The sequence below is a fragment of the Thermobia domestica genome, chromosome 10, assembly GCF_964235325.1.
Source record: "Thermobia domestica chromosome 10, izTheDome1.hap1.1, whole genome shotgun sequence".
In the NCBI taxonomy this organism is placed as follows: domain Eukaryota; kingdom Metazoa; phylum Arthropoda; class Insecta; order Zygentoma; family Lepismatidae; genus Thermobia; species Thermobia domestica.
In genome coordinates this window covers 40416647-40437527 of record NC_137463.1, presented here as the reverse complement: position 1 = coordinate 40437527, position 20881 = coordinate 40416647, and the positions used below count along the sequence as shown (strand labels likewise).

Here is a 20881-nt window from a genome sequence, read left to right as displayed (position 1 = left end):
TTCGAACTAATTGGGACTACAGGTAGTTCGGATTTTCGAAAATGACCAAGAAAATGCTATTTAGGCTTAAATATACTGTACGGTATTCTCTTTTATCGATAATACAGTACGTACAGTAATTACAATACCGTACGTAAGGCTACTTACATTTAATGTTTCTGAACAACCTGCTCGTACACTAAATTACACTGTTCTTGTAACTCACACTTGAAACTTAACTTGTATAGGCCTGTGGGAAAATAAATATAAAAATATGTATGACAAACAATTATATATGGATGAGCTTTTGTAGAAACACTGACTTCACACAACGCCGACGGACAACCCTATTGTTTGTTTATCGCTAGCGCTGAGACAAAATGTAAAAGGATTCTAGGGACTACGTTCGGATTTTTGACGTTCGGATTATTGACGTCCTACTGTTACCTTAACCTTTTCATTTTTGAGTGAGGCTAATCTTTACGAAGTGTTATATGTACTATTTATTTTTTTATAATCATGTTTCGCGTCAAAAGTAGGGATCTAACATTTAAATTCCTTGAATATATATTAATTTTTCTACCTATTTACGCTCTTTAAAAAAATTCTAACGAACTCTTTAACATTCTGACGAATACCTTTAACGAGTTAAGCGTGAACGGAAACCAACCTAAAAAGCAGGTTGATGTTACCCAGAATTTTACGTGCATTGTAACATGTACCAAATATATATTTTTCTAAAGTGTTTGACACACTAAAAGTAGCTCATATTGCAGTTACAATCTGTCGATATAGTTATCAGTTCATTAAAAAGCTAACTTGGCATTTTAATCCGTAGCATATATTCATCAAAGTTTGTCATTATTTCTTTTTCAAGTTTCTGGAAATGAAAACTCATTTTATTTGTTCATGTGAAGAAATGTAGAACATTTCGCCGCATACACATCAGAACTAACATTTGAACTTCTGCAGAAACACTGCTAAGTAAACGATTTAACTGCTCAGTTGGAAAAGCACATACATAATGTGGTTAGATCATGTTTTGGTTTATACTGATTTTGTAAATGGCTCAGTGTCTGACTAAAATTTGTCTGCTAGTAGCAATTATACCGGTACTATTATTATACAAAAAGGCAACTTTACCGTACCCATACATCAATTGACTAATATTTTATCTGATTCTTGGACTCATACTGAGACCAGTGTACTTAACAAAGTTAGAGAGCGACTTGTACAATAATTCTTAAAGTGTGTGCGGAAAAAAAAAGTTAACATGAATCACAATCTTATCCACCTTCACAACAATCCTATTGCCATGTTGTATTGTTTCTTTGTTAGGTATGTGAGTGTGTTTTCTAGCCTTAATGCATGTACATGCCGTGTTCTGAGCATGGGCGGATTTAGGGGTTATCTGCTGTGAGACAGACCTTCCGGGTTTTTGGAATATCCAACAGTCGAGTGGGCAGGGTTTGAAAAAACCCGGGTATTTTTGAAAAAACCCAACCCACCTGGGTCCATGTGGGTTTTTTCGGGTATTTTCGGGTTTAATTGGGTTTTATCGGGTTTAATTGGGTTTTATCGGGTTTAATTGGGTTTTTTCGAAATATTTCAATGTCTTTGGGGTAAAAATGTTAAAATGTGATTTATATTTCAAGATTGTCATTGTCACAACTTGCAACATTTTTCTATTCACTGCTGTTTTGAAAAAATGGCCGCCATTTTGAAATTTTTTATTGGATAGCTGAAAAATCTATACAACAAATTTAGAATGTCTTGTGCTTCTACCCTCAAAATTTGAATTTAAAAAGTCCGAAAATTGCACCCTGTAGCATGGATACACGCTATTTTGAAATTTTATGCCGCCAAAATATATACAGCTAATTTAGTCTTTCGTGCTTCTACTCTGAAAATTTCAACCTGAAACACTGAAAACTGCCCTTTGTAGCGTGGATATCCGCTTTTTTTTTTTTTTTTTTTTTTTAAGAGTCATTTTGTAATTTTACGTTGGTATGCCGCCAAAATCTATGCAGAAAAGTTAGTGTCTCTAGTTTGTATCCTGAAAATTTAAAAGTCCGAAAGTTGAACACTGTGTAGTACAGGCAGACAAACGAACAAATGTAGATCATCCCAGGAGCCCAATGACATTCGCCAAATATGAATACCAAATAGCTATATTAATTTTAAACAAAGACACAATTCATCAAAATGTTTTATATGAAATAAATATTTTTCAACGTAAAATAAATGGTTTTATTGCTGAAGTTCACTTTCGATGTTTTGTGCGTTCAATTACGGGAATTTCCCGTGCACTTGTTGCAAGACGGTTCTTTTCTAGTGTTGGCAACTATGGAAAGTAGAAAAACCGGCACCCCCTCAAAATTCCCTATGATATAGGTCTAAGTGTGATGTATCTCTGTTCGGATCCCCCTCCCCCCATGACAAGGAAAATACAGTGAAACCTCTCTAAAGCGGACAGACGTGGGGAATCAAAAATTGTCCGCTATAGAGAGGTGTCCGCCTTAGAGAGGTTTCAATATTTTCTTACGTAAATTAATAAACAAGGTAATATGCAATTAGAAAAAAATATTTTTTCCATGAATTACGTATTTATGAGTATTACAAAAATGTTAGTGTACCTGCATTATTTTGCTCCATCCAATTCGAGGCACAACATGGGAATAAGATGTTATAGTTCTCTGCACTTTACACTTATCGCTACTTACTACGTTTTCGGTGTGTTGCTTTAATTTGTGAGTTAATTGTAGTCCAGCAATGACTTCTTTAAAAGACAATATGCGTACCCGTGGTCAAAAATATCAAACTTGCCTTCTGTTTGGTTAGAGATTCCAGCGGGACAGTAGAATGATGTGTAACTCCAAACAGTAGGCAACTGTCAGTCACTTTTGTTTCTAAAGCAGGTTGGGTAGGAGTGGAATGCAAGCAAAGGATATAAGGGTGTTCTGAAACAGAGACCCTTCTTCTGGGTTGCTGAGTAGACAGTTGAGGAGGCAAAATGTTGTCACACCCACATTTTCTTCTTTGGTGACATACGTATGAATTACTAAAAGTTTATTTTTACTGCACTTTCCAACTTGTTTCTAGAGAAAATGTCCGTAATACGGAGGTAAATATTACCTATAAAAGACAAGAAAGACTATCCGTGTCCGTACTAGAGAGTGTCCGCTTTACAGAGGTTTGCCAATATGTTTTTTCCTATTACAGTGTTTGGGGATTACAAAATATGTCCATTATGGGAGGTGTCCGCTTTATAGAGGTGTCCGTCAGTAGAGGATTCACTGTACTATCGTGAACAAAAGTGCATTAGTACCTGTATTCTGCATATCCTTAATACATTCACTAATAAGCCTAATGCTATAAAGTAGGAATGGCCAAAATTTTCGGGATTCCGGAAATTTCACTTTCCGGATTTCGGAAAATTCCGGAATTCAGAATTTTTTCCGAATTCCAGAATTGGCCATCCTTACTATAAATGAGAAACTGAAATCGGCATTGTTTGTATTTATCACCACTTCTTTAAAATTATCGAAACAAATAAATAAATTAATCTTTATGTGACAATTTTGGATTTGTAAAATGAAATTAATTCTTTAAACTTACACTTCAACTACAGGAAATTGTTTTAAGAAGTCCTTTTTTTTACTCTCAATAAATGTATAAAGTTTCTTACAAATAAATTTCAAATTTTCCGTGATATAGTCCCTGTCATCTCTTCAAAATTATGTAAACAGATGAACAAAATATATTAATCGCTGATAGATGGTGAAAGGTGAGTTTTGTATTTACAGAATGAAAGTTATTTTTTAAATATGTACTTTGAACTAGATACAAGTTTGAAAAACCGGTCAGAAATGGGCTAGTAAGAAGTTTGCACCGGTCACCGGCTTTAATCAAAATAACAGCAATATTTCCGGCCAGACCGGTGAAAAACCAACCCTATTCTTTTCCGAAAATTAAGTTAAAACAATTATGAAAGATAGGCCTATAATTCACATGTTATAAAGTAAATGTTGCAAAATGTAATAAATGAAATTAAATATCTACTACAGTAAAATAAATAGTTTTATTGTTGAAGTATTAATTTCCGATGCTTTGCGCATTCAATTGCGGGAATTTCCCGAACACTTCTTTCACGACAGGTTTTCCCTGAAAATGCAGCTTGCTTTACTGTCTATCGAAACTTCCATTAATACTGAAGTTTGAATTCAGCACTTGAAATAGTAAGCGTTACGTAGTCTTGGGAGCTCCGAGCATTAAGCTTCTTAATTTTGAAAAGAATTGTTATGCTATTGCTGGTATTGACTCTACAGAATGCTTATTTGAAGGGTAGCAACAAATGACTGTTGTTGTTGGAAAACCAAATTTTACTGAATACTTTTGTTACCACCAAAGGTAAGAAATAATACTAATAGTTTTACTAATGTATTTACATATTTACTGTTAGTACCGGTACCTATGACCTTAAACCCGTCACCGTATGAGGGATAACGTCTCTCGGCGGCGCCGAGTCAGCAAGCACACTATTCACGGAAAGTATTTTTCTAAAATATAAAATTGCTTATTTTACTTCAAATAGGCTATAAGCATAATATACACATTAATTTGTTCTATAATTATCTCAAGCTAAGGGAAGTTTTTTTCATTCATTCATTCAGTTTATTCAGAACTTTATAAAGGTCGTATGTTGAATGTTGTTGTCTACCTTAAAGTGAAAGCATCTAATTCGCCTAAAGAAAGTTCAAAATCTGATAAAAATAACTTTCAATGTGATCACCTTAGTTATACCAATAATATAATAACAAAAAGCTCAAAAACCCAGGTGGGTTTTAAGGCGGGTTTTTTCAGGTGGGTCCAACCCGAAAAAACCCACTGGGTTTTTTCGGGCTGGGCCCACCTGGGCAAACCCTGCGAGTGGGGGACCAGGAGTTTTCCCGCAGGAAATTATTAATATCCTCGTTCGGTTTTGAGTATTTTCGTGTATAATTCTCTATAATACAATATAAGGGAAGATTTTTTTTTTCAGTAAGTTATTAGCGGGGGATCCAAGTCTCTCCATCTCTCTCCATATCCCCCCTCCTTACTACAAAGAAGCTCTCCAAGGTTTTCAGTCATTTTGTAAATAGAAATGCAATATTTTAGCCAACATACCCCTCACTGCATTTCAACATTTAGGTAGCCGGTATGTCGAGTCAAAATCGTAATAAAACATACCGCCTCGGCTTTTTTTCCCCACTTCGAACACTGGATATTTTCGTATAAAGCAAGGTGACCAGACGTCCCGTTTTAGCCGGGACAGCCCCCTTTTCCAACCGTTGTCCCGTTTTTTTTCTGATTGTCGAACGGGACGCCTAAATGTCACGTTTTTAAGTAAAAATGACCTAGGTGTCCCGTAATTATTATTCAAAATGTAAATCGTCAATGCAAATTCTACTCTCTTCCGTACCAACACTCGTTGCCAAGGTTCAGCCGTATCTAGAACTTCTGAATTTTCAAATGGGAATTGAGTGTTCGTGGTTCAAGTGGGAATTGAGTGGGAATTCTGAGTGTTCAACTAGTTTAAAAGAATTGTTGGGTAGCACTTGCAATCGGGAACCATTATTTGTTGTGTGGTACACGTAACGTTAGAAACGGTGTTATCACTCTTAGTTGTGTATTATGTAAATTGAGAACACTGCTGAGTCCCAAAATGCAATTTGGAAGTCAGATATCCCCCCCCCCCCTTCCTGTAGCGGATTCGTATGCGTCCCGTTTTCGCAAGTGGAAATTCTGGTAACCTTGGTATATAGGCCTGTATAAAGATTTTTAAAGTAGTGTCTAACAAGTGTGTGAGAATTTTGCAGTGAACACTGAAAAGCGGTATCCATTAATATGCGGAAGATAAAAGATAAAGAAAAAGCATGTGAATCACAGCTCAACCTACGTTCAAGGGCCAACTTTTATAAAACTGCTGTTAGTATATAAGAAGCAAAATTATTAGGAAAAATAACATTAACCAACACAAGCTATGTAAAACTTTTATTTTCTATAGTTTTGACTAGCCTTATAGTGCCAGTGTATTCACACAAGTGAAAATCGTGGAAACATATTGGAAGGAATGTGTTTGAATCGTACTATATAAAAGCAAGAAACCCAAGTTTAATTTAGGTGAAGATAACCTTGACAAAAATTAGACTGTAATAACAATCAATGGTTTCATTCAAAGATTCAAGTTTCCACTTACTTACTAATTCACATTATGTGTAAGCCCAGAAAGTGATAACAGAGCAGTTGATACTAGTGATCAAGGGGTTAAAAACTGATACAAGGGTTATATTCTGTGAAGTGATAGTTTGATAGTGAACAAACTATTTGCGTTCAGTTACGTTGCGTTCAGTTATTTAGTACTTGTGATATTTTTACACTGTGTTGGTTAACTTATCATGATTTACGTTCCATTTAATGTTAATTAAGGACACATAAACATGTCAGTTTAACGTATTTATCGTTTCTCGTACTCGGAGCAGTTGAAAATAAAAACAGTATTAACTTTCCAAAATATTTCATAAGATTAGTCAATATAAGGTCAGACGGTTTCATATTTCATATCGAACATGTTGGTGTTATTTTCCATTTATACAGAACCTTGACTTATTAATATTATATCAGTACTTATGTAAGATGTTTGGAATACTTTTTCATGAAGTACTTTGATACGACCTCCTAGATATCCGAAGTGTTATATGCACATAATATGTATCAGGACGGTTCGAACAGGTTTTAATAAGCTACTTAAGGAAACAGGTTTCAGATTTTTGGCTGGACAAAGCGTTATATGAACATTATTCTGCTAAAGATTTAAGGAAACTCCAATCTCTGCATAAAATTTTCAGTTGCTGAATTACGAGAAGGAAAGAAAAAAGTTCTTCCACACATTGGCTTTGGTTTAATGAGAATGGACAACGAAGCATGTATGTATCTACTACCTGAAGTGGTTCCTGAATATAATGTATGGCAATGTAGTAACCGATTGTTCGCTTTGTGTATGGAAAGATTTAATGAGGGTAATGTATTTATTTTTCTGTTTTTATACGGTGAAGGATAAATCTTGGGTCGAATTAAGCTTTGCACTACACCTGTGAAGAAACAGTGTGTTATCCTCACATTTGTAATGTCAAGTATATTTCACTATTTTCTTTCAGCGTAGTAATCACAGAACCATTTAGCATTATATTTTTCAGTTATTCCTATTGCTAAACTTTCAAGCTGACTATAAACTAATCTGCAAACTGAATGAATATATATCAGTAACAAAGCACTCCTCAAAACAGTTTTTACTTCACAAAACTTCACGGATTTGAAAATCTCGCTTCCCGCTAAATTTTTAGTCACCATTGGATGCAGTCTATTATAGACAAAGCAATCAAAGATTACATAGGCCTATAAATGAATTCAAAAGAAATCATTTCAATACTGCTGACTTTTAACTACAGAGTAAAGTGCTTTTTTTTTTTTTTAATTGTCAGTGTTATATACAATATATTTTAAAAGATATAGGCCCTATAACAGAAAATATGTAATTTGCAACCCAATTATTTCGTAAAGTTGTACAGTGTTGTCCAGATAAGATGGGCCTTACTTGTGTGTTAAGTTTATGGACGTTTGGAAGTCCGTAAACTATTTCCCACTTCGATTAGATATTTTGTACAATGTCTGGATTGCATACTTTGCCAGTAACATCCAGCATATATTAAATTGTTTCTCGTTATCTGTCTATAGATTTCAGACGCGGAGGTTTCATGTTAAGACTTAATGATTTCAATCGATTAATTATAATTTAAACAAAATAAATGTTCTCTTCTCTTTCACGGTTATTCGTCATCTCTTGTATTCTTGGATCTCGGTCTACTTTTTCGGCAAAAGATTACGAGAAGGTTACGTAACATAACACTCACCTATTATATGCCCTGCAAATCGTAATCGGATTGGCGTAATTTTGGCACTCAATCTTGTTACCTTCGAAAGGCAGACACTAATGAAGAGCTTCGGCTTCGAAAATCTTTTTATATTTTATTCAGCTTTCTTATGTTCACAGAAAACACTAAGTCAACAATAAATTTTGAAAATGTCAGCTATCACTGCCCACACTCACTCAACTTACAAGGGCAGAGGTGAGTTCACCACGAAGAGCTCATGGAGCTGTATAGCGTATTGTGAAAGAAAAACTCATCTCAACTAGGTTTTTGAGAAAATCGTTTTTAAAAATTTTTCGCAACTGCAACAGGACACATGGTTGTATTCCGTTTGAATTACCTGCTAACTTCGAATTTAATTTTGGTTATGGAAAAAGCTGTATTAATTGCAATACCATTGCATTCATCTCATGTTCTTAGAGCAAGGACAAATCTCGAAAAGTAGACTTTGTAGAGACAATTCAAACACTGCATAATGAAGCACTTCTAACAATTGCTATTCACAGCAAATTTCATTGCTATTCATCTGATGGTTAACATAATAAATAACTTAAAACGTTTGAAGACTATGTTTGGAAACAAGCAGTTGATTTATTATATTTTTCAAATGATCTTATTGAACGTAATTTTCGCAGTAATGAAAACTCTGTTCTACTGATTGAGAATACAATGGAAACAAAATTTATATTTGCGCCAAGAACATTGGGTGAATGTAACGATATAGCAGTTAATAGTTTTCATAGCTAAAATTAAATCCAAAGTTAACAGGTAACTCGAATGAAATATATCCACGTGTCCTGTCACAGTTGCGGAAAATGTTTTGAGAACGATTTTCTCAGAAACCCAGTCGAGACGAGGATTTTCGTTAACACTGCTATAAAACTCCATACCTTCTATCGAACGCACTAATTAGTTCGACTCACCTTCGTGGCGAACTCAATTACTGCCTTTGTTAGTAGTGCCAACATACAATCAAAAAGTTTACGGAAAACGTTGTTAGATTGTTTTCATATTGGTTCCAGCAAGTTAAGTTAGTGTAGGCAGTGATCACCAACATTTCAAGTACCTCTTGTTGATTTCTGTGAAAGAAGGATTAAGTTGAATACAATATAAAAAGATTTGTGAAACAGAAGCCCTTCATTAGTATACACGCTTGTCATTAGTGGCTGTTGAAGGCAATAGGTTGATCGGTTACATTTGAGTTTAGCGTCCCTTTCAGCAGCGTAGCTATCTATATGAGGCATGAACCAACAGCTTAACGTGGGATCCGAACCACATGAGTTCCAGCTGGGAATCAAACCCGATTTCTTACGCCAAAGGCATACTCGCTAATTATAAGCAACGAGAGAACTCCTGAAAGCAATAGGATTAAATATCGAAATTACACTAAGATTAGAATTCCCGGGGTACACAATAGACGAGTATTAGTTAATCTTAACAACACAAATCACATTGTTTGTGTTAAACCTCTTGGAAATTTCTGGTTGAAAATAAAATCTTTATTAGTTTAATTTCCCATGATTAAACAATACAGGCAAAAGGGCACTAACGCTAAATGTTGATGCCGACGAATGAAAAAGCGAGTGGAAAAGTGTAGAACTCCAAGAAACGTTTTTTCTCAACAATTAATTTTAAATGAAATTACATTTCTGTTTGCGAAAATTGCAACATTAAGAAAGAACAGGGTGGATTGATTTAAATCAGTCTGATTTAAATCACGATTTAAATCAAGATTTAAATCACTTGATTTTTTAAATAAAAATCGTTGATTTAAATCGAATTCCTAAATAAATTAATTTAAAATGAAAATAAGTAAAATCCCGTTTCTGTTCTGTTATTTCGATTATGGAAGTTAATAATCATAATACAATGAGACTCAAATGTACAGTATAGTATGAAAACAAGTGTCATGCAGAGGGTGATTAGGGAAAATCCCGTTTTGAACAGGTAACGGAGCAATCCTTCTTTCTTCTTTTCGTAACATTGGGTTTGGGTTTTAAAATCGTTAACTATTCCAACGGGGAAATCACCATTGAGATTTAAGACGAAAATTCTTTTTTGTGCGTGTCTGTTTGTTTGTCCTCAGATAATAGGGCGTATTTAGAGGGGTCCTATCCCCCCTTTCTTGTGTTAATTTTATAACTTTAGGCGAAATTTATGTATTTCATGCCGCAAGCTGGTTCTGAGTTTTTAAAAATAGGCCCCTGCCAAATATCAGTAACTTTTCTGAAAAAAAAAGTGTCTTTTTGATAAACGTTGCTATACTTTTTCCTTAATGCTTGACCTTTTAAATTATATCACCTATTTTTAGGTGGTATGGTAGAATCTTCATTATTCAATTTAAAAAGTACCAATAAGGCTTTTGACTTCGTTTTCTTTAAGGCTGGAGGCATTTTAGAACACGTTACATATGCTTTCACGCAGGGTTGGCTGGTTTAAACCATGCAAAAAACGAAAAATGTTTGTAAAAGTGTAAGTTTTCGTAAAATCTTTAACACACACATTAGTGGGTTATCGCGTGTCACTCCCGCATATTATTCCTATTATATTCAAATTTAAATTCCCCATTCATTACTCAAAGAAATTAGCCCTATACTACAAAAGCAACTTTTTTTTGTAAGGTTATGAATGTTTCTTTCGTGTTTTTTTTTTAATAGTTTGTTATTATTGTTATGCAATTGCAATCAAAGGAAAATTCTAAATATTGTATCGTTTTAGTAATGTTTACTATTGATAATATACATCAAAATATCGTACTTTGGGGAAGGGGGTCATACAAACCCACCGAGAGGCATTTACTGAAATCAGAAATATCTTTGGTATCTATTTATGTATAAATTGGTCAGAACCAAACTGGACTCAAATAATTCATATCTTTATTCACTGTTCTTACTGATATGCAAGTGAAGTCGTCGTATTTCTTTAACTTTAACTTTCTTTAACTAATCAAAGTCGCAGTGAACTAATTTGGACTTAATTAGTTCTGTACTCTGCAGTATTTTGAAACTGTCCATATGTAATTCTGTATAATGGTTTCACTTGTGCATCTGTTTATCTTTTTGTCCTTCTCAAATGACTCTTCACAATTAGACAATTATATTAAAAGTATGTAAAGATCAGTACAACGTATCAGGAGTCCTTCGTGAGTGAGTCGGCAGACGTATCGCATTTGTGGCAATTTGTTTCGGATGTAAGAGACGATAAACGGTTTGGACTCCGCTTTAAGCTTATGTGATCCGTTCCAGCGCAACCCGGTTGTTGCATAGTAACACCAAAGTGAAACAAACTTATTTCTGTTCATATGTGATATAAATACATAGAGTAAATTATTTAATAAAAAAAACTGGTTTAAACCAAAAAACCAGGTTTAAACAGAAGAAAAACTGATTTTTTTTTCAATAAAAACCATGGCTTTTGCCAACCCTGCCACGCCTTTCTGCGTTGAGGCATAGTGTGTGATGACGTCATAAATTTAAAAAGATATTTTTTTTGTTATGGGTATTATTATTATTATTATTATTATTATTATTTTTTTTGGCGGGTTACATTTTGCATTCAGAAGACTGAAATTTTGCACACTCGTTCAGTGCACCCCTTAATAATTTTCAGATGTTTTCAGATCTCTGCGTAGAAACAGCTTGGTCCAGAGGGGCAAAACTGTTTAAAAAAGGATATTTTTTATCAAAAAATAGCTTTTTTTCGTGATTTTCCCGTCTCAGATGAAGATATATGAATGGTACCGTTTGAAAGGCTGTTCTATTCTGAAGAAAATGATGTACGTACTATGCTCCTAGGATAAATAGGGATGTCTCAGGAAACTGTTACCTGAGATCCTGTTTTATACGGGAATCTGGGGTATTTGGGGAATATTATTTTTCACGGGCTTACTTTTGCACCTACAAGATTGAAATTTTGCACATTTACTCAGTACACCCCTCAGTATTTTTTAGATTTGTTTCAGATCTCTACCTTAAAACAGGGGAAGGGATCCACAGAGGTAAAAATTAAAAAAAAAAAGACATTTTTAACAGAAAATTCCTTTTTTCGTGATTTACCCACCCCCAGATACATGACGGAGACATTTGAAGGGTACTGTTTGAAAATTTGTTTTATTCTGAAGAGAATAATGTACAAATCATGATCTTAGAATAAATAGGGATGTCTGAGGAAATTTTTATATTAAATCCGGGTCATCTGGGGCATTGTGGGAATGTTCTTAGCTCATTGTTAAATAGTTTTCTCACTCTTACTACTCAAAAGAGAAGCTTGAAATTTTGTACACACATTTAGTACACCCCTTAGCATTTCCCAGTTGATTTTGACATCCGTGCTGTAACACAGGGGTATTCAGAGGGGACCAAATTTAAAAAAAAAAAGTTTAAAAAAATGCCGATTACTCTCAAAATTTCCCGCTTCAGGGACATGATAAGGAAATGTGAATGTTACCGTTTCAAAAGCTGTTCTATTCTAAAGAGAGTGATGCATGTACCATGATCCCAGGATAAATAGGGATGGTGCTGTAGCTGCTTGACTGAAAGTCTATAATTTACCTTTAAAAAGAGCCATAATTTAAAAGGGTTAAGAAACATTGTTTGGGATTGATATAGGTTAACGATTGGGGATAATTCAAAATTAAACCCCAATACTTTCACTTAAATGGCATAATTAGCATTTAATACTAATTCCTAATGCTTTATCTTCAATTCGCGACTTGTATTATACCAGGAGAAAGATTTGATTTAAATCAAAAAAATCGATTTAAATCAAAAAAATCAACAAAAATGATTTTTATTAAAAAAATCATGATTTTTTTCCACCCTGAGAAAGAATAACGTGAATGCGTCGAAACAAAATCAGAAATTATACGGGAAATTATACGAATGACTGCAATTTCAGCAGATTTGCGCATCAGTGAGTTCACAGACAAGAACACAACTCTGCGTAACACCTGAAATCTCACGTGGCCAGTCATGATGGGTACACAGCAGCTAACTTTCGATCTGGCGACAGTTATGTGAAAATTTTGTATCTGACCCTCGACTGGCAAGTGCCGAAGAGTCGTGGTGCACACGAAAATGTATGTTTTAACTTAGATACTGTATTTCAAGAAACTGAAATGAAAATATGGTTGCTTTTTATATTATCAATTGCTACAATATCAGGGGAAAAAAGTAGCAGGCAGATATACAGTACAATAGGGTTAATTTTGTAGGTATCACACAAAGACAAGCGAAAGGGATAAAATCGTGCTCATTACTGACAACTCATGATGTCATGTGCAAAACGCTGGCAGTGCCAACTCTTTGCGACGAAGTCCAGCCACGCAGGCAATCAAAGCTGATTTCCATAGTGTGTATATAGGAAGATGTTTCTGTGTGTATTCTTCTCTGTGTAGTGAAGTGTGAACAAGCAAACACGAAACGTTTACACAAGCGTCACTTTGAAATATCAACGTCAATGCGTTGAATATAAACTGGCAACTATTTTACTATCGAAACTATAATGCATATTTAACGTTGAATAGAGAAAAAAAAAAAAGTCATCTTGCTTCTAGAGGGGGAAAAAAAATCAAATATGCAGCTTCAGGACTTCTCCAGCCCATTAATTCAATAGATTTCATAATCAAACATTGTTAATGGTAATACGTCTGTCGTTTATGACTTTTTTACATTTCATGACACCTGGGAAGAAAATAGTACCTGGGAAGAAAACACCTGTGAAGAAAACACCTGTAACAGCTTTCCGTTGACACAAACGGATTTAGATAGTGTGCATTGGACTCACTTGTTTTTACACTGCAAAAGTTTTCTATTGAACCATGGACTTCTACGGATAACTATGTTTTAGTTGGTTAAGAAAACTCACTGACAAAGGGACCAAAGAAGTCCTGACAATCTGAATATTGATTGTTATTTCCAGGATGCAAGGTATTTTTTATTATTATTTTACCTCTTAGTAGATGACTGTGTCCAAATGAGGCCACAGAGTCGACCTACATGACAGTTGCTTCTCGTTCCGCGTACAGAGTATGTCTCCATGAGTGACGCGTGCGTGAAAGCAAGATACGGAAGGGTTCTCTCCGCTGATATAATAGCTAACGCGCGAGTCTTCAGTGCAAATAATCGCAGGTTCGATTCCATCTTAAACTATGGGTCCACGGCTCACATGGCGTTGATGCAGTAAAAGGTATCTAATTTTTAACAAACAAAAGAAGAAAGTGAGATTACATTCATAGTTTTACATCCCATTCTTACGCCCTTCAGGCAAAAAGAGATTAATGATTAAAGAAAGTGAATGATAGTGGAAGACTTGGTGGAATGAGAATGTGGAGGAAATGGGAGAACTCCTGGAAAACCCACGGACACATGTTGTCCACCACAAACACACTCGGCATGGGATCGAACCAGAACTCCTACCACTAGATGTGAACGTTCTTCCACTGAGTCACCGTGCAAACAACCAAAGGGAGGTAAAGGACCCATACATAGGAACATCAGTGTTGGATTGCACAATGTGTGTGTTGTCTGCACGGTCGCGACTGTTCGTACAGAGTCGTCCACCCACAATGTACGTTAATGCGTAATGAGTATGAACTTGGTTCAACGGCGTCTGTTGAGCTGGACTGTTGACAAGCATTCCTTTGAATTAGCTTTCATTGACGCAGAAACGTAAACGCCTCAGGCTACCTAAGTGAGTGAGTGCCATAACATAATTGCGACTTTTTTTTTTTTTTTTCAGTTGAGAGTTAATATTCCGGCACTCTTTTCACTCTGTTCAGAATGAGCTACTTGACGAATTGTCTTATAAATGAAGTCAAAAGATATACTCCACATAATTCACGAATATCTTGTAATTCAATAAGTAGGACTTTTCATATTCCACCTATGTTTTATTTTATTAGAACACACGTTTCAAAGGCAACTGATTGCCTTTATCAAGAGAGTCGTACTAATTTAAAGGATTAGTTGTATATATAAATTTCTTATATTGTTGTAGCTTTACTTTTCAATTCTAACAATCAAATAATTTTAAAACTTTCTTTAATTTTAAATTTATAATTCTGACTGCTTTCTTGCTTATTCCTAAGATTTCAAACTATGCTATGCACAAGTACCAAAAGTCGAATACTACGGCTATGACCGTCCGTCCGTGTGTGTCTGTTGACAGGTACCAGAATAAAAACGGTAATAATATCGAGAAGCATTTTTTAAAAAATCGATTCAGAGTCCCAAGAATGAGTTCTACCTTCTTCCTAAGTCTCTACTCAAACCGGAAGTTGTAGAAATCAATCGTTTCCAGTTTCAATGTTGACTGCCATAGAACAAAAACTGTGATAGATACCGACAACCGGTTTTTTTTGAAATACTGTTCAGTATTTCAAAATGAAATGAAGTGTAATCGTTCAGTTTAAACGTCCCATGCTTATGCACTTTAGACTAAGAGAGACAGATGATAAAGGCGTCAATGATGTTACAATTGGTGGAATGAGAAAGTGGGACGAAACGGAAGTACCCTGAGAAAACTCTCAAATACGATATTGTCCACCACAGACTTACTCGACCCGGGATTGAACCAGGAACCCCACGCACCAGAGGTAAATGATCTACAACTGAGCCACCGTGCTCCTTTTAAAATGTCTTATCTAAAGCTTCTGCTGAGCACAAACAATGCAACTCTGGTGATAAATGTCTTTGAGGTAGTCAGATGTCTTTGAAATGTTAGTTCCAATCAGGGACGGATCCAGGAGGGGACAATCGCCGCCCCCTTCCCCCCAGAAGAGGAAACTTTCTTATTTTATATACAAATAAAATCCATCCCAGAGTTTGGAGCTCTTAAAAGTAGCTCTAAGTAGCAGTCTTACAACCCCCTCCCCCAGAAGTTCGTCCTGGATCCGCCCCTGGTTCCAATAAAATAAAATACGGTTGGAATAACAAGTCCTATTTATTGAAACAAAACTCAAAAAATATTCAGCTTGTTATTCTCTATTTTGATGCAAAACTATTCTTGTATTTGTTATTATGGTTGTTGCTGTTGTAGTAGTAGAAACAACAACAAATATTAACGCCTTATTTAAGAAATACTGTTTATGCCACAGTTTTTGTATGTATCACAATTCTATTAAGAAAAAAAAAAATCAGGTAACATAACAGATGCACGAAGTTTTCAATTCATTGGTGGCACTGAATAAGGAACATCATAAATTCATTACCCACGCTCCCAAACAAAAAATTTGGTTACACTACACTACTGCGTTTCACTTACCTCCTGGATTCTGTTTCGGATCTGCGCCTGATCCATCGCTTACCAAATGAAGAACGAAAGGATAAGTTTGTGTTGCAACATCGACCAAAGTCACCTTACGACTAGGCAGAATTACTTCTCTGGCAAAATATTCTTCTACTATTTTTGAAGAAGGTGGGCGGTGAGGTAGGGGCTGATGGTGATAATAAGGCTGATGTCCAGACATACTACTTGCATTTAATTTTTCCCTGAGATTCACATTACTTGGAACTATAACAGGAACGGCGTCGCTAGATCTACTAGCTGGTGCTACACCAGGTCTACTGGTCGGTGCTAAACCAAGTTCTTTGACTACTTCGCTACGAACATTAGGTGAAGAATCCTGCCTAGGAATAACAACTTCAAAATTAAACGTTGCCATTTCTTGTTGTTGAGGTTTATACGCCCCATTGTCAATGACCATTACTGATTCTTTTACGTTGTTCGGAGGAGCTGTGGGCTCAATCACGTAGGTTGATTGCTCTGATCTCTGTTCTGGCGTATTTACATTCTCTGATTGTGCATCAGCAACTGTCACAGGCTTTGGTAAAATAAGGGGCCATGAAACTTTACGAACAACATTCTTCGGGGGGTCCTGTGGCGGAGGTTCTGCAACCCATTTTCTTTCTTCCAGGCGTGTTTTCCGTGGTTTTCCTCGTGGTTTTAGGTGCCCCTCGTCCTGAGGGGCCGAAGCTGATGTCATCTTCCGCTTTTCATCCTGTCGACTTCCCTCACCTGGCTTCATCTTCCTCCATGTGGATCTATCACTTTCAAGTAAGTCCAACCATATTGATCAGTTCCTGAAAGAACAAAAGAAGAATTATTTTAGCTGAACGAAATATTATGAAAACAAAGCCAAAAAACGTATTGATGCTATTTAGATGCATATTTAGTATGAGAATAATTTTTTTTCCTACTTTGCATCCCAGACATGAGAATCGTAACATACTGTTTCAGACCTTCTCTGGTTTCTTTTACAATACATCTTCTGCCGCTACAATGTCTACCAAAACATGGTTATAGATTTTGTCCATCCATGAAAACCCAAGCTTGAATATACAATCTTTGTAAAGAGAAAAAATAAATATAACAGTGTTGATGATGGTCACAACAATAAACAAAAGAATACGGTTCATACTCACCGCAACAATTGCAAAAAACTAAGGAATATTTTCGAGGATCACGGTTCTCATCAACCTACAGTGTTCTGTAACGTGAAGTTGTATAGTTGCTTCGAATTACTTTTTTTATCCCATCAACCTTTTTCGCATTATTTTTTACATCTTTTTGCCGACTTGCATAGGTTGATGATGGGGACCTGAAAAACGTTCCTTAGTTTTCACAATCACTGCTGTAAGTCTGAAGTATTTATTTTTGTTTATTATTGAGGAAAAATTATATTTACTTTAATGTAAGCAGTCGATCACATGGAAAGTAGTTATAAGCCAGAAATGTGTTTCATATGGAAGTAGATATTCCCTTCTGAAAGTGGCGATAATTATGAAATATCAAAAAGTAGAACTTACTGTCACTAATGATGATAGTGGAGACTATTGTGTAAATTTATAAACAAACCAGCTGAGAATGCTCCAAGAGCATTGCCAGAACGAACTTAAGAAGAATTATTTTTATTTATTTTTTTTTTTTTTATTAACTTCTACAGGCTTTATACCAATTATTCTATGTACTTTATTATTATACTCATTAAATAATTCTTGCAATATATCTATCCATTTATAATTTCTTTGAGCACTAAATTTTTTCCACATGTTTTGTTTAAGAGTTCTGTTAAACATTCTACGGTATGTTGTTTTACGAAGACCCATGCTCAAAATTGAAAAATATCACCTCTCTATGATTTACGGTTCCCGATATATGATTTTTTAAATCTCTTGAAATCCGAACTTTTTTGGTCAATATCTGGGGATCGGTGGCCAGTTGGCTAGTGGCCAACGGTTACTATTAGGTACTAAAATGTTCACCATCCTCTTAGATATTGATCAACACCAATATGATATCTGTATGGCTTACGGTTCCCGAGATATAGCTCCTTAAATCTCCCGAAATCGGAACTTTTTTGGCCAGTATCTCCGGAACGGCACGAGTGACGCGAAAAATTCCATCACTTCTTTCAGATAATTTTTGATGCTCTATTGAATGGGGGGTTCAAAATTGAAAAATTTGCAAATAACAAACACAGGCAGAGACAGAGAATTCAATAACATTAATGCGGTGTTGTAACTTCAGAAGAGTGAAAAAACAAATTTCTGGCTTATAGCTACTTTGCACGTGATCCAGTATTACAACATTAACGAAAATAATTACCATAATGTGTGGATTGAACTTTTTTTACTTTTTACAAAGGTTTAATATTGAACCATGAGTTTTTAGGTGGGACAGAATCTATAACCATGTTTTAGTAGACAATTTAGTAACAGAAGATGTACTGAACAAGGGACTGGAGAAGTCCTAAAATATGTATATAAAGATCTTCATACCGAGAACGTAAAATAGATTTTTCTCTAGTAGTATTATCACTTTCGAACGTACCATGGTGCAATGCAGTAGAAAACGTGTGTGTTATTTCTTAAACAAATGTGCTCCATCAACTCGTTCATAATGCTCAGCTGTTTGAGACGTAAAAAATAAATGTGATTCAAGTCCAGTACTTTTTTTTAAAAAAAACAAAATTCATGTACATTCTTTGTACAGGGTGTCTACTAAAATTCCAAAATGAAATTTCGTGACTTTTTCTTTATCAAACCATAAAATTTCCTAACATTCAAAACTAATAATAGTATCTATATTCTTTAGCACTTATCTCTATCTTATCTTTACTTTCAAATATCTTATCTCTACTTTCAAAGGCTATTTCCTGGAGCGATAAAAACTTGGTGTCCTCTCTTAGTTGAATAAACTGGTTAGATGCGTAGGTGATTTCGGCGATGTGATGCGATATGATTTGCATCGCCATTGCTCAACGATGCCAGCTGAAGGACAATCTCAAGAGCGAATTTGGGTGCGAATTAAGCCGAATTTTCATGCATGTGATAGAACCGTGCTTGCGATTTGGTAGCGTCTACAGCCATCCATAGACATTTTTGGCGGTGAATTTTGACGTTTTATAGAACAATATTTTCCAATCTCTACTTATATTAGTACAGATAAAAAATAATCGTGAACCCAAAGCTAAATTTCATTACTTTCTCTTGACTTTCATGACAGCTTTCTCATGTCGTGACTTTCGTGAATGATAGACACCCTGTTGCACTTGTCACTTATAATATTCTACTGCATGTGGTAAACGATCAGCATTTTCTATTTCATTGTGCGTACCTCAAACGCACTCTCTTCTGTTCAATTGCACTTTTCACACTATTGTAAAAACTATAATATAGTTACCTTTGGCTTTTTAATTTTATTTTATTTCTAATTGGCTGGTGGTTCATCTTGACTTGATAAACGAAGTCTATTAAAAACTTCAGATTATCTGAGGACAAGGGCCAACTTTCTCTCTGTCTATTCTCCACAGTAAAACAGCCTCCTGACTTATGTGCGTTACCGTTGTAGCACTCGTGTTGCAAACGCCTAATAAACAAACGTTTTTCATTGACATTTGAAGTTAAGTGAATATTTAAATCTCCTTGGAAAACATTTTTAATAAACATTTGAAAATCCTCTGAGGTATATAAACATTTTTAGTAAACTTTTAAACGTTTACAGAAATTTTTATGTTAAGCTAATTTAATGTTTCACAAGACTGTTTCCATACCAAAAAATAAATAGCTGTGTGTAATCTCTTTGCGACTGCAACAAGTAAGAAAAATGAATATCTTATCTTTCTACCTTGTTACTCCCGTAAAGTTAGTACCATGTCAACTAACAAAATGCGTGACCAAAAGCACAGATTTTTTTGTTCTTAGAGATTTATGTATCATCTTACCATCATTGTATCATGGGAAGATATATTGTAATTGTGTTTGTTCACGTTCCGTGCGATTTAAGGTGACGTGTATGGCTCATAATGACTGCATTCATATTATAAGATGCTTTCCATACTAAAGTGGACACTAGCCATTCTTTTTGAAATGTAACTGGGACTGCAAGTGTTAAAAACATTGACTAGAATTGTTGACGGCTACACGGCTTTTAAGTTGGTTATGATGTATCATTACACTGGTTGACTTTAATAGTTATTTTTCTGGCTCCTACGAACGGAATTCATTATCTTTTAGTTCAAGTAGGTCCTACTTACTTTACAATGTTGGACAAAATTGTATATTATGTCTCGCCATAGGAATGGAACTCGATGTCATGCACGTACACGTTTGATTAAGTGGGTGGACTACGCATTATTTACAATAAAATGAGAAAACACTTTTTTTTTTTTTTTTTTTTTTTTTTTTTGTTGCTCATGAAGGCCTTTGGAGACTAAATGGAACACTTCAACTACAATTAGTACTCTTCCTTTGCTTCCTTGCATGGTATTTCAAGGTTCATACTGAAATTCTGTTATTGATTTCCCTGAATTTCCATGCCTGAATTTTCGGACCTCTGATTTCCTGAGTTTCTATGTCTGAATTTTCGCGACCTCTGATTTTCCTTAGTTTCCATGTCTGAATTTTCGTGATCCCTGATTTCCCTGAGTTTTCATG

At 35.2% G+C, this 20881-nt stretch overlaps 1 protein-coding gene across 2 annotated transcripts in view; it reads right to left on the bottom strand.

Annotated features, from left to right (window-relative positions):
* Positions 1-20881, bottom strand: part of LOC145662460 (uncharacterized) — a 144135-nt gene that overhangs the window by 105959 nt on the left and 17295 nt on the right. For both annotated transcript variants that reach the window (XM_081728064.1, XM_081728065.1), the window contains exon 2: positions 16209-17026. In XM_081728064.1, coding sequence (XP_081584190.1) covers positions 16209-16971 — 763 coding nt within the window. In that variant the 5' untranslated portion in view covers positions 16972-17026. The remainder of the gene's footprint in view (positions 1-16208; positions 17027-20881) is intronic.